The 13,892-nt window shown below is 43.0% G+C and overlaps 2 protein-coding genes and 1 non-coding gene across 6 annotated transcripts in view; 2 read left to right on the top strand and 1 right to left on the bottom strand.

Moving 5' to 3' along the window:
• Window positions 1-128: 128 nt before the first annotated feature.
• On the bottom strand, window positions 129-244 carry TRNAL-CAA (transfer RNA leucine (anticodon CAA)). Its single transcript has 2 exons — window positions 207-244; window positions 129-174 (listed from the first exon to the last, which is right to left on the bottom strand). It is a non-coding gene; the product is annotated as a tRNA-Leu (tRNA).
• A 246-nt stretch (window positions 245-490) lies between these two features.
• COX7B (cytochrome c oxidase subunit 7B) lies at window positions 491-3,159 on the top strand. Its single transcript, XM_068957169.1, has 3 exons — window positions 491-642; window positions 2,265-2,389; window positions 2,951-3,159. Exons 1-3 carry the CDS (start codon window positions 606-608, stop codon window positions 3,023-3,025), a joined length of 237 nt encoding a protein of 78 aa, XP_068813270.1. The 5' UTR covers window positions 491-605; the 3' UTR covers window positions 3,026-3,159.
• Window positions 3,160-4,263: 1,104 nt separating this feature from the next.
• ATP7A (ATPase copper transporting alpha) overlaps window positions 4,264-13,892 on the top strand; it is a 30,458-nt gene continuing 20,829 nt past the window's right edge. Inside the window, exons 1-2 of one of the 4 annotated variants that reach the window (XM_068956734.1) lie at window positions 4,264-4,405; window positions 12,624-12,760. In XM_068956734.1, coding sequence (XP_068812835.1) covers window positions 12,653-12,760 — 108 coding nt within the window. In that variant the 5' untranslated portion in view covers window positions 4,264-4,405; window positions 12,624-12,652. Of the gene's footprint in view, window positions 4,406-4,575; window positions 4,815-12,623; window positions 12,761-13,892 lie in introns of those variants that run through there. The other 3 variants (XM_068956736.1, XM_068956735.1, XM_068956737.1) reach the window with 3 other exon arrangements.

Consider the following 13,892-nt stretch of genomic DNA (forward strand, 5'->3'; position numbering starts at 1 on the left):
TCTGGAGCAGCGAGGCTCCCTGCAGCTTCTGTTTGCAGTGAGATCTGTGGCTTTGGCTCGTTAATTAAAATCCGCGAAGCAGAAGAAAGTAGAGGCGGGGGAGAGGGGGGGCGAGAAAAAAAAAGTTGTGTCAGAAGTGGGATTCGAACCCACGCCTCCATACGGAGACCAGAACACCCAACCCGCCATGGGAAGGCGCGCTACGCCTTGAGTCTGGCGCCTTAGACCACTCGGCCATCCTGACACTGCGAACAGCGGCGCCGCAGGGAGATACTTATTCCTTTAGTCATCGGCGCCGCCGCCGCTCTCTTCTCCCTGCCTCCTAGCCTTTGGCGAGGAGGCTCCTCTAAGCTTATGGACGGAAGCAGAGAGGCCTGGCTGGGTCTCCCAGCTACGGCGCTTTCTCTAATCGCGCTGCATCATAGCGAGAAACGACTCGTCGGCCGTCACTGCGGGGCCCCTGGAGCGAACTACACTTCCCAGAGGGCTCGGCTCTGCTCCGCGGCGCGGCGCAGGGCGGCTTCCGGCGCGGCCATTTTGTTTTTCACTGCACACCAAGGGTACGAGCTCAGCGCCGGCGGTAGCGTCGCGCTCGGCTTGTCAGGATGCTGCCTGTGGCCAGGGCCGCCCTGAACCTTACTGGTAAGCAGGGAGGTTCTCTGGCGTGTGGGAGTGCTGCGGGTGCTTCGTGGTGCCGGGCAGGCAGCTTCCTCCGGGGGGCTCTCCGCTGTTCCCTGCCTTCCTGTCAGGGCCGCCCCTGAGCGGTCCCCGGGCTCGCTTGGCCGCCGGGGCGGGGGGGGGGGTCGTGAGGGCAGCCGAGGGGCTGCGGACACCTCTCCCTTGGGCCTGCCTCTCCTGCTTTTTTTTCTTTCTCTTCTACCTCCTGGCTGCCCTTACTCGACCTGACCTTGGGTTCCCTTCCTTGGACCTTTTCCTCTTTGGTAATAGCAACGGGCGCATCCGCACCTGCAGCCTGAGGGGGCCGAGTGTGGTCAGTGGCGCAGTGTTTAACCCCAAGGGCAAAGCAACCGCTTCAGTGTGTGGCCCCATCCTCTCAGAGCACGCCTTTCTTGCCCGATTCCTGAGCCCCTACGAGGCGCTAAGCCCGAGGTGCGTGTGCCTCATACCAGTGCGCTTAGCAGCGTTTCTCTCAGTAGACGGTCAGGTTTCTTTTCTCTTCTAAAAGATATGAAATGCGTGCTTGTGGCTCAGCAGGCCTAGCAGCGCTGTTTCCTCAGAGTTCCTAGTATTGTGGCGAGAGAATTGGTAATAGTTGGCACACCTATTGCTGAACTCCACCTGATGGAAATCCTATACCTACGCGAAGCAGAGGCCACACAGAGCACGCTAGGGATGTAATAGCGTTATGGGTATTTTCATCATTGCCTTCTCTAGTCATGTTTGGGCAAATACGAACTTTTGAAATGAAGTAAAAAAAGGTTATATTGTGTTGAGGGTAATGTCCGTCTTTGCGCACACATCAGTGTTTCATCAAATTTTTGCAAGCAACTGGTAAACAATTTCTGTGTTTTGAAGCTGGTGATTTGATTCTTCAGTCTGTATCTTCTCCTTAATAAATGGACGTTTATAGTTTACCTGCATACATCCTGTCGTCTGAAGATGTTCTCCTGTATTTTGTTGTGCATTACTTACATCATGCAAAGGCCCCTGTTATTTCCACTTCCTTCTCCATCACCCTCCCCTCCATTCAAAAAATCCTGAATAGATGAGAAAGGTGTTACCAATATCAGCTATCTTCAACTGCTAAATCTGATGCTGGGCTTCATCCTGGAAAATCCCTTTTGGTATAAAAAGAAAGGTTTATTAAATGCCAATAAATGTTTATTTTCGGTATACACTTTTAAGAGCTAATAAATTTTATGTACTAAGCAAATTACTTTCTTGGGGAAATAGTCAGGCTTAAAACTGTGCTTGAACCTCTATGCTGAGGGAACAAAGAAAACACACTAATGAAAAAGGCAATTTAGAGGATTTGATTACTGGAATTAAGATGTCAGAAGTACTTTCCTAGAGAGCAATTGGAAAAGCTGACACTTAAACTGAAAGGCTTTCTGTATAATCGTACGTTTCAGAATCATTCCAAAGTCGTAAATCCAAAAGATTTTTTTTTTTTGGTTAAGCTCTCCTTAAAAGGAAGATAAGTCCTTAATGCTGATGCTCCTCTCTCTGTTGATGGGAGAGGAGGGTTCTGAATGACTTGAATGTTCATTTTTAATTGATTTCTAAATTTCTGTTTTAATAAGCTCGTGGCATTCAGCGCACTGCAGTGAGACAAGCTCATCACAAATATGAACCTAACTTCCATGATAAATATGGCAACATGATACTCATCGGTGGAGCCGTAGTTTTTACTGCTGTTTGGGGATATGTGAGTTTTCCTTTTTTTTCCACCAGTCTGTTGTTTCAAACCTTTGTGCAGCTTAATAGCCTGCAAGATTACAGCTACAACTTATGCAATCAGAATGGTGCATCTTTGTTAAGGAAGTGAATACTGATGTGATAGAGACGAAAGTTGTTCATCTTTTGATCTCTTACATAATTTTCAGAGTCAGTCTATCTTAAAACATTAGAAACGCAAGCGCTCATTTTTTCCTCATTTACTCGCGTTTGCTAAGTTGTATAGTTAGGGGTCTTAGCAGAAAAAGGTATAGGTGATGATGAAAATATCGTATGGATGATATTTAAGAACTCGATTTTATTGATGCTGTTGTGCATCTCTTACGCTTTATTCGAAAGCTAGATATTCTGGAGTAGAAAACCAAAGTATTTAAATATTGCTCAGTATAAATGTTTGTTCTACCTTGTTGAAAGGTGAATGAGATGTCATGTTCTGATGCAATAAATCTAAACTGCAAGCAATAAGAAAGCTTTCTGTCATAAGCTTTCTTGGCCTTCAAAGTTAATAATCTTGATTATTATCCTTCCACAGGTGTTAACACGAGCTGGAGTTGAGTGGGGCTTGTCACCTGTTGGCAGAGTCACTCCAAAAGAATGGAAAGAGTAACAGTCAACATACTATGAACTGGTGTAAACTTTCACTGAAGACAGCGCTCATGCTACGAATGTAGCGGCATTTGTTTCCCGATTACCACTTGTATCGTGGCATTCCTTGATGTAATAAACATACCTAGAAACCTGTCTGGCTCTTCTAGAGCTCGCGTTCAGAGCTTTCTGCAGAAGTATAAGAAGTTGTGGAAAAACCCAAAATGAATTGCACTGTATTGTATGTAATCCCAGTTGTTCCTGTTAAGGCCACCAATGGATAATGGACAAACTGTAAGGTACAAGTCAAAATATTGTGCAATTGTCAAAGTGTCCATTTAGGTCGATGTGCGTATGTAAATGACTTTCAGGTGCACCCTCAGTGCAAAATTCAGATCACTGTAACTACCTCTGACTGCTACTGCTGCTGCGTTTCAAGTGACAAAGCTTATGATTTGCATTGAGATACCAGTTTTTTGCACTGAGAAATATTTTCCTTCTTAAATCGTCCCACAAATAAGCTATTTCTCTCTGAGCCTCTGAGAGTTACCAAGAGGTCTGTGTATTTCCACTCCCAGATCTAGACTAAAATCTGCATTAGTTATTGGGTCCTAGACGCTTCTGAGACACAGTCTATTTCTCAGCAGTGCTCTTTGGAGAAATATACATTTTCTAAATAAATATTAACGTAAACTTCATTAGGAAATAGATTGGCAGTATAAGCAGACTTCTTAGAGCTTTGAGTCGCTCTGAATCCCAGAAAAGCACAAACATCCTGCTTTGTGATACAGCGGATACACACAAAACAGTCGTCCTCTTTCCCCTCAGAGACGGTAGTAACAATTTGCTTCCTAATTACTGCTTTACCTTGGGCTACAGTGAAAACGCGCCTGTTGCCCAGCAAGTATTTTTTGGGTGCCGTGTGAACACGCTGAAGCGGAAGCATAGTAACTAGGCTAGCTGCAATTACCTGAGCTTTGCGTTGGGGGTTGCGTTTAACTGCGCTGCGTACCTTCCCACGGCGCAGTTGAGCAGCGGGGGCAGCACGGGCGGAAAGCCGCGTCCCCCGCAGAGCAGACCGCCCGCGGCCAGCTGAGGCTCCAGACACGGACCGTAAACGGGCGCGGGAGGGGGGGGGGGGCCGGCCCGGCGCGCCACGTGACCGCCGCGGCGCCTCCGCGGTCACGTGCCGCGCGCAGCCGCGGCCGCGCCACGTGAGCGAGCGGGCGGGGACGGGCGGCCTGCTCCCACGTGACCCCCGCTGCCGCCGGGCGAGCGCGCAGCGGCGCGAGCGGGGGCGGGGCCCGGCGGGGCGGGGGCGGGGCCGCCCTGCTGGGCGGCGGCGCGGGGTAAAGTGCCAGACGCGGGCGGCGGCGGCGGCGGTTGGCAGTTGGCAGCTCCGGTAAGTGCCGTCTCCGGGCCGCGGGGCAGCCGGAGCCGGTGCGCGGCCGGGCCGGGGGCCGTGGGGCGGGCCCAGCTCCGGTCCCCCCCTCCCCCCCCCGGTGGCGGCGGTTGGGAAGGCGTCGCCGGGGCTGGGCGCGGGGGAGGGGCGGCCGCGGCGAGGCCGGAGGCGGGGTCGGCCGGGGGCCGTGAGGGAGCGGGGCCGCGCAGGAGGATCGCGGCGGCTCACAGCCGCTCCCTGCGAAATTAAATCGCCCCTAAAAGCATACGCGTGTCCTCGGGAGTGTCCAGCGCGTGCGGCAGCGCGATGTGGCTGGGACTTGAGCTCGCTGCGTGCGGTCGTGAAGGCTGAAACCGAAAACCCGGCGCCTCGGGGGGGCTCCCGTCCCGTCTTCGGCCCCTCTGCTGGGGTAAGGGTGTTTTGGGAGCCCTCGGGGGGGGGGGGAGAAGTGCGGTGTGATTTCCCTGGGCCTTAAAGCAAATAACGTGATGCGGCTTATCCCCGAAACGTTAGCTCGAGCCCCCAGAAGTACGTGCAACGGGGAAGTGCGGGAGTGACTCCGCGTTTCAGGCGCGCAGCGGGTTCGTGACGGCTCTGGACCCGAAACGGTCCTTCCTGCTCAAGCGCTTTACCCTGCGCAAGCTGCTCCTGCCTTTTCAAACTCTAGCCCCGGACAAATGCTGAGGTTTCACGGGGGCCGCACCAACGCTAGTGCGATTTCTTCGGGATGCAGCTAGCGCCAGCAGGTAGCGAGCCTGGACCTGGAACGAGACCGTTGCTGTCAGTGGGCGTTCACGTCTGGGATCTGATCGCTCCCTGGCATTCATTCAATGTGTAATTACTGAAATTATTTGAAAAAGTACCTTTTCTTAGCATCGGTGGTGGTCAGAGAAAGATTTAAAAGAAAATTGTGTGTCACTAAGTCTCTTTTCCGTTGTCCTTGCCTCCAAATCGGAGCTGCTTAATTTTTTCTTCTGAAACTTCTTACCTAACGTTCTGGCTTGTGGCAGCTGTGCTGTGTGCACTAGTAAGATTTTCCAAAGTCTCTGTGAAAAGTATAGTGTAAATATTCCAGAAGGAGCAAATACTTGTTTATGAAGCTTTGAGGTAAAGTTTCGTGAAAATGAATAAGAGCAAACCTCGCTTAACTGTAGCAGATCTGTGTCCTTGCTCTGGGAATTGCATGTAACTCTTGTTAGTGTAACAGCTATAGTTCATTAAACCCTTTTATGCAGTCACCAAAGATTGTATTTCTATACTTGAATACTTGTTGCACTGTATTTGTGAATGTAAACTGACCAAGAAATAATTTTCGTTTGGTAATGTAAAGTTAGTCAGGGGTGTGTGTTGTCGACTGGAAACATATTGTGTGGGCACAAACACAACTTAATTAGAAATTGATAATTATAGTGTATTTTATTTAGTTGTAGAGGAAAGAAATGAACCTTTCCCCCCTTGTCAGGTGATGAACAGGGAAAGTAAAGGCTAGTATAACATGTCATTTGCTGGTTTTATTCTTCTTCTTCTCTTATTTTCACTTATATAATGCGTTCTGCATTGTTCTGCCCTGTATTTTGAGACTAAGCTCAAGAATAAGGAGCCCCGGTTGATCTTGCTGTACTTGCATAGCAAGGGTTTCTAAATTATATTCTGTTCCTAATGTTTGTTATGATTCTTTGCGGAGCGCGTTCACCTTCTCCAAAGATTTGACCTGGAGAGTTACTCTAAGGACAGGATTAAGTTAAGGGGTATGCTAGGAATTTTTCTCAAGTATTACCAAGCTCTCGTTAGGACTGAAGTCGAGTATTTTCCATCTGTACTTCCCCCACCCCAACCCAGCTCTACCAGCATTGAAATCCCTCGGAGCAATTTCCATAACCTGCTGACCAAGCAGGACTTGTTAAAGTCTTGAGCAACGTGAATTGCAGCCTAGTCTCGCATGGCTGTCTATCGTAGATAGAGGAGTGCAATTTCCCCCTGCCCCCCCGAGTTTAGGCCTCATATATCTAGTCGTACTTTCAAATATAACTTTTTGCCGGTGAAAGTAATGAAACCCCATTCTCTGCATTGAAGGAGATCTCCTGTAACCTGTTCTTCAGTATTGGTGCAAGCCTGTCAATGAGATAATACAGCTTTGTCCTTTTGCGCTACCCTTTGTTCTTTTTTGCAGACTTTTAAGGACGGGTACCTTTCTACCACTTAATATCATTAGTAGTTCATCTTTCTGCTGCCATAAAGAAAGCTATAAAGTAGGACTTGGCAATTTAGAAATTTAATAAAGTCTTAAGACTTTTGTTAAATCTGGCGGATTCTGTTACTGGCATCTGTGCAGCTTTAGCTAGGCTTGCCAACCTCCTTTGGTTTCAGCAGCTGTAAATTCAAGATACTATATATAGAACTCTTCAGTGAAAACTCAAGGTCTACGCTTTGAGAAGCACACGATGTTTGTGACTGTTACGCATCCTTACTGCTCCCAGAACAGATACTAAGCTGTTATGTGGTGCATAGGGCTTTGTTACACAGAGATGCTTGGGGTAGCTCAGGTACTAGAAGCACTAGAACATCTTCTGTGGAATAATGTGCAAGTCTAGGGTTTTATCAGTGCTGTAGCTTCCACTTCACATGACTCTTTCTTTCCTCCCCTGTAGTGTGAGGTAAGTGACTTAACTGAGGTTTGATGAAGTCAGTTATCTTGCTTCAGATATTTTACTTACAAAGATTGCTGTTAGCACATCCAAAAAAAAAAAAAAAACCACGATTTAGAGATGTGAATCTGAGTTTCCTAGTCACCCTGTGCCTGATCACTGCTTAATTTTTCTTTTCCTTATGTAGAAGTTATTGCTGAAGGTATATGTTTTTTCTTTGTGTTGTTTCATTCACTTAAAAACACTGACTTTCTTGAGAAAAATAACATACTTGATTTTTAACTTGTACACAGTCAGCCCAAGCACTAAACCTGAAATTACACTTGCAAAACCATGTAAAGATGGCATAAACTCTGAGTTTTGATTCTTTTGTATGCCTCCTACCCTGTCACTGAGTGCAGCTGCTCCAGTTGCAATCTGCAGTTTTCAGTTCTGTGCTTTTGCAGAGCCAGATCATGTCTAGGGCTCTCCTACTTTCATTGATGGTGTTAATATCCAAACAAGGAAGTATTACTGGTTTGTGTGTTGTGGTGAAAGAATAATGCAAGAGAAAAAAACTGTCTAAAATGGGAGTTTCTAAAGCTGTTAAGCACTAAATAGTATAATAGAGAACGCAATAAGGCGCTAATGTGCTTTTACAAACTTTGTTCAAAGCCACAGTTCTTCGTGGCATGAAGCCACTGGAATGTTACTCCAAGACAACAGTAATGGACCTAAACCTTTTGGCTTCTTGCAGCCTAAATACATAGCTGTTAAATTAAATGGAGGAGGACACTCCGATCAAGTCGTAAAATTCTTTACTTATTCACGATCAAGGCTTTGTAGGCAGAGCAATGTTTTGGTTTAGAATACAACCAGTATTCCTCTCTAAAGCAATGTGTGATCTGTAAGTTAGTTAGCAACTTATTTATAGTAAAAACACGTCCATGGTATTTCAAAATTGCAAATTATTTATTAGCAGTCATTTCATTGTTGGTGGTAAGAATCAGGACCTTCAGTTTTAGGGAGCTATATGTACATTTTATATGCTAAAAAGCTTTCCAGACATTACAGAAGACTTTGATTTATTGTTTCAGCTGCATCCTACCGGAACCATAATTGTTCCTTGTATAGTGAGGTCCTCTTCAGAGCTAATGCACATCACCAGATTATCTGTGTGTGGGGAGAGGTATACATGCCCACATATCTATATAATTTGTTATGGATGGCAGGAGAGCAGAAATAGGAAGTTCTAGGTTCAAACCATTGCTGTAGCATACACAGGTTGCCGCACAGCCTCATGCGGATCATTGGACTTCTGCATCCGTGTCTCTTTCTTGTAAACTCGGTAAAATATTAACATATGTCGGAGAACTAGGATTAAATCGTCAGTATTTGTGCACTGCTTGTGTGCATCTAGTGATAATCTATTGGTGTAGCAAACACTTTTCAGGCTGATCACTGACAAAATTGTCTTGTTTAATGTGGTCGGGGGAAATTATGAACAGAAATATTCTTCCTTAGGTTCAGCCAAGATATTTCTACTGGGCAGTACTTCTAAGTAGAATATTAGAAGTAAGCGAGAATATAATGCGGTAAAATCCTGTCACAGATATAAGCATGCGTTAGCTTTTAAATTAAACCCAAATCATTATTTTGGTCATTTTATGAGTGGATAAGGAAGGCTGCATCTATTCTTACATTCACTATATGTTAACCTTATACTCTCCTTCAGAAACAAGGTCTCTTTAAAATGTCAAGAACACTGGCAATCCAAAAAACTTGACATTCAGAAATCTTGGCAAGCATGCTTGAAGCTTCTACAGGAAAACTTACGCAAGGTTACAAATGTACTGTTTATCACTTTCACGTCAATAATATACTGACTCTTCAAGTCAGCTATATTATTGCTTATAAATGGCACATCTCATCTTTTAGAAAGCAATCTGATTTAAAATAGAATGAGAACGGTTAATTTGCAAGAATGCAAACAAGATCCTTGTTTTGCTGGTTTGTCTTTTTTTCCCCTGTAGAGAGTGATAATGATGCATAAATCTTATAGGTCTAGTAATTATTCTAGTAACTATTTTTAATGAAAAGCTGAAGAATAAAAAGAAGAGAGTTCTATTCAACAGGTAAGTTCTGAGACAGGAGTTTAGAATTCAGTTATAGTACTTTGAGGCCTTGGGGGGCTGGGGAAGATTATATTCCTTTTTCTCTTATGCCTTTATGCCTTTATGCCTTTTTGCCTGTTTGAATTACAATTCCCTTCCAGGAAAGGATTTTCTGTACTGTATTTACAATGCCTAAAGCCACAGCATCCTGGTCAGTTAGTCCTGAGAGAACAATCTTTAAATTGCCTAAACAAACAAAAAGCTTCAGTTTTGGCAGTGGAACAACTGAAGCTTGGTTGCTTTTGATGTAATATTTACATCCAAACAGAAATCTCTTCTTTTGTTGTTTTGTTTTTTTTTAAAGGTCAGATTGTCTTTATATGAAACATCCACTTGAAACGTAAACATGAAATAACACTAACGTTATAGGATTTTAAGATGCTTTATAAGTGGTCCTGAATTACGGCAATCAATTTTTTTTCCCACTTCTGCAAACACCATCCATCATATTTGAAGTCACTTTACCAACTTATTCAGTTATGTTAGGCCAGTAAAGGGGAATAGCTCTAGTAAGTCTCCTTCTCTTCCCATATTAAACCTTTTAAGTGGGAAAACTTGAGATGATGTTTTTAATAAAAGGTAGAACTGATCATATGTAAAATGAAGAGCAAATAGACAGGGAAACAAGCTGAGAAAAATGGAGGCAATGTTTTTTTTTTCCATAACATGAAGTTTTAGTGATGTTAGATGGAGAAGAAAAGTGTTTATATTGCTGTTTCTACATATATTGACATTTTCACTCTTTTTGACGTGTGGGTGGACGTTCAGTAGCAGTGTTGATGGCTATGGTAACACTTTAATGTTAGTTCACCATATTACACATGGGGCTGCTGTTAGTTTGATGCATGACTTACAGAAAAGACGATAGCTCTTGACTCTCTTAAGCCAGCGAACAGACAAGGTGCAGCCAGGAGCTGAAATGACTTTCCCATGCTGGCCTACTGCTGTACCCCAGCCGTCTTCCAAGGCAGCATGACTTACTGACCTTTGCTTATTTCAGAGAGAGCTCCCACACACTGTTTTCCATATTTTATATTCTTTCAAAATACAGTGCAGTTGGCAGGGCAGTTTGGCTGCAAATGAAATAATTTTTGAAACTTTGTATGTACTTTTGCCTTGTGGGAAAATTCATTTTTCCTTGACTGTGGAACTCTGTGTGTGTGTGTGGTTTTTTTTTTTTCCTTTTGCTCTACAGGAATGAGCATTCCTTATAGAAGAATGAAGTAATTGGTCAGGGTCGTATTTCAATACAGTGAAATGAAAGCACATGTTTTCTTAGGAGGGTTTACTGTGGTTTTTAAAATGCCTTGTATTTCCAAGTGCATAGATGAGCCTGAGAAAGTACCTAACGTCTGAAGTTCCTTTTGAGCAGGCGGTTCTGCTGATTCATCATTCTGTTGCGTGTCAAGTGACAGTTCTGCCTTTCTGTGAAACACATGAATTTGTGTACGTATTTTTAATAACTCGGATCCTGGAATGGTAGCCAAGCAGTGGGATCTGTAATACACCTTCAGGCACAGATGTGTTGTTATTCCTGTTCTTTTCTTAGCACTGAGAAGGGTTATTGCTATTCTTTAGTATAGACTGCAGCATAGTATGATACCTTCTTTAATATAGTAATTTTACGCTTCATAAGCTCATCCGTGAGTTGCAAAGTGCTAATGTTTCATCTTTCTATCCCATATAGTCAAAATACATACTTAATACCTTTCAAGAAAGTCAAATGTCACTGATTCTTGAAGGCTCTGGTAAGATTTAAGCAGCCGTGGGAGTTTTGCTCAGGCTTACTGCAGATGTGGTGGGGAAAAACGTTACTGTGTTGTTGCATACACCTGTAATAGCCGCCTTCCTGGGTGCTCAAAGGCCTTGTGACTGTCGGGTTTCCTTTATGCCTTGCTGTGCGTTTCTGTCCGTTCGCCTTGCTTACCATGTAATGTACACTGATTCTCAGATTCTCGAGTGATTTCCTGCGTAGTTCCTGAAGAAAACTCCTACTGCCTACCAGAATACCTAGGTTCATGCTAAAGCGTGGATGAATTAGCGATATGTTTGAGAAACTGAGGGGGAATGTTAGGAAAGCAAATCCTTCAAGTCAACTTTTCAGATGATTTTTGAGTGTTGTGTAATCAAATGTTAACTTTTTTTTTACCTAGAAATTATAGTTTTAAAAATTCTCCAACGTGTTAGTGGCTGACAGAGGTTAGAGATGTATTCCTTGCTTTAAACACACAATGCAGTTAAATAACTTTTTTTTAAGTATTTGCTCTGTTGAAATTTTCGTGGTAAGTCAAAGGGTTATACTGCCTTTACTTCTTATTTAAGCATCCTTTTTTATAGGTTATTTTGTGCATCAGTAGTGTAAACCTGTTTCTAAGGTGAAACATAATCCTAGTATTCATAAACTTCTGTGGTTTTTCTAGCATAACTCAGTGCAAAAAAAGAAACTTTCAGACCTTCTGTAACAGGGAACAGTTCTGAAATCTCACCAGGAAGAGAGTGAATTGATATTATTAAACACTGCTAATGTTTACTGTAATTTAATTTTCCCCTAGATAAGTCCTGAGGGTAACAAAGCAGTTAAGCACATGCTTAACTTTAATTGCTTTGGTTAGTCATCTGTATTTTTTTTGGTGCTTTCACTGCAGCAAACATTAGACAGTGGACTATGATTTTTCTTGTTCAGTAACTTCTCACTCATTGAAAGTTTGTATTATCTTCTCAAAGACTGGAAAAAGTCTGGATGTTGTTTCTCTTGCTTTTTTTATTCCTTCTATTACCTGACAATTTAAGCATTGGACCAAAAAAAAAAAATCCTTTGTGTTAGCCACTCTTTCTGCAAATTAATTTCACTTTTGGTTCAGTAATTTTTTTCTAGGCTTGTTTTTATGAGCAGCAATAAATGTGGCAGTCTTCTGAGGAGCCACGATTAAAACTTTCTGAATGAGATGTAGAAAAATCTTGATTTCTTTTTTTAGGATTAATTTCAGTATCACTTGTTCTTGTTAGTGTAGAATAATACCTAAGAGATACAAATGTGGAAAAACATGATCACCACCTAGATCACTGTGCTTTACGTGTCATCCTCTATCATGAGCAGTCCAAGAACTGGTGTCTCTGTTTCTCCCTCTTTTCTCCCGATAGTTTGAGGCCGCACGCCAATTAGCTACAGGCAATCACATTATCTTGATTGTAATATGAAACAAATTATAAACATCCAAACGCTTTTCTCTGTGGAAAATAGAAGTAATTAAAGGCCTCCTTCATCTTCACCTTTGCTCAGCATGATGCCTTGATCAGATTTCTGACGACTCCTAGAGCTGTATGTGGCCAGCTACATCTGTTAAATCGCAGTGGATGGTCTTAATTTTGGTCTTTGTGATATAAGAACGAATGTCTTAAATAATTCTTTTTGACCCACAGCAATGTGAAGAGTTGAGCAGAATTTGACAATGGAGGCAAAATCCATAGCCGTCGTAGTGGAGGGGATGACCTGCAATTCTTGCGTTCAAACTATTGAACAACACGTTGGGAAAATGAATGGCGTCCATAACGTTAAAGTAAGTAACATTAGTGATATTTCTCACAAAGTATTGTTCTTATGTGAGAAGCCAAGGGAGGGAAATATGTGGATGGAAGATATTCTGCATGCTTCTTGGGAAACTGATGTTAGAGGTGCATTGGTGTATTTCTAATACACATAAGCAAGAGGAAAAACAAGTGCTTGCTTTACTGAAGTGGGAGCTAGGTTATTGCTGTTACTCTTTTAAAGTAATTTTTTGTCTTATATTTAATTCAGTATTATGAAGTAATGAGAAAAAAGTTTAAAAAAAGTTTTAAATAAAATGAAGCAGAAGCCCTAAAACTTACACTGATAAAGAAAGCAAGTTGTCCTCATCCCTTAAACTCAATAAACGTCAGTGTTTTGCCCACAGTCCCCCAGGTCTTTTCTTTCAAACTGACAGCAGGCAGAGGTCCCTTGCATAGGTTCAATAGTATTTGTGTCCCTGAGATGGTAAGTCAGTCATATGCTAATTGACCCACCACGGAAAAAATGCTGCTCTGTTGTTGTGGTTTATGAAATGAAGGCGGGGATAGTCCAGGGGACAAAATTTTGATAGCCCTTTCAAGCATTGGAAACTCAGTTTCCTTTGTACTTATTGTCCTTGTGGGAAAAAGAAAGAGCAGCAGAACTGTCCTCTTGGAAAAAAACTATTAATGCAGCTGCTTGGTCTGCTCTTCATCCAGACCTCATTGTTTTGACTTGAGTTTAACCTATGGAATTTTTTAATTTTTGTTTAGCTCAGAGGAGTTTTCAGTGTTCTTTTAACGTTTTGTCCAGCACGTGCAAAATAGTGTACTGTAGAGTTTCCCAGGGTGAGCTGGTTATTCCTACACTGTACCTCATTTTACAATCGTTTTAATAATCACAACTATGTAAAAGCTTAGAGATTCCTATTAGTCTTATGACCTAATTTGTGGCAGAAAGAACAATCCTAACAATTACAGCAGCAGAAAATGGCAAACTGTAATTGCTTTGTACATAGGTGAGGGTTCCCCTTCTCAAATAATGCTGTTATCTTCTGTAGTTTGTTTTGCCGTAAACTACTAGAGAAAGTTACCTTCCTGGTTTCGTCCAAAGGTATTTCTGTTTTAGTGGATGTGCTTTAGATGAACCCTTTCCCTCGCAGA

The sequence above is a fragment of the Struthio camelus genome, chromosome 11 (genome assembly GCF_040807025.1).
Source record: "Struthio camelus isolate bStrCam1 chromosome 11, bStrCam1.hap1, whole genome shotgun sequence".
Taxonomy (NCBI): Eukaryota; Metazoa; Chordata; class Aves; order Struthioniformes; family Struthionidae; genus Struthio; species Struthio camelus.

What these genes read in the sequence shown, in the direction of transcription:
- COX7B (XM_068957169.1), top strand. Translation starts at nt 606, where the DNA reads ATGCTGCCTGTGGCCAGGGCCGCCCTGAACCTTACTG. An exon ending in GGCCGCCCTGAACCTTACTG is followed by an intron (nt 643 to 2,264) that starts GTAAGCAGGGAG and finishes TGTTTTAATAAG; the next exon opens with CTCGTGGCATTCAGCGCACT. An exon ending in TTACTGCTGTTTGGGGATAT is followed by an intron (nt 2,390 to 2,950) that starts GTGAGTTTTCCT and finishes ATCCTTCCACAG; the next exon opens with GTGTTAACACGAGCTGGAGT.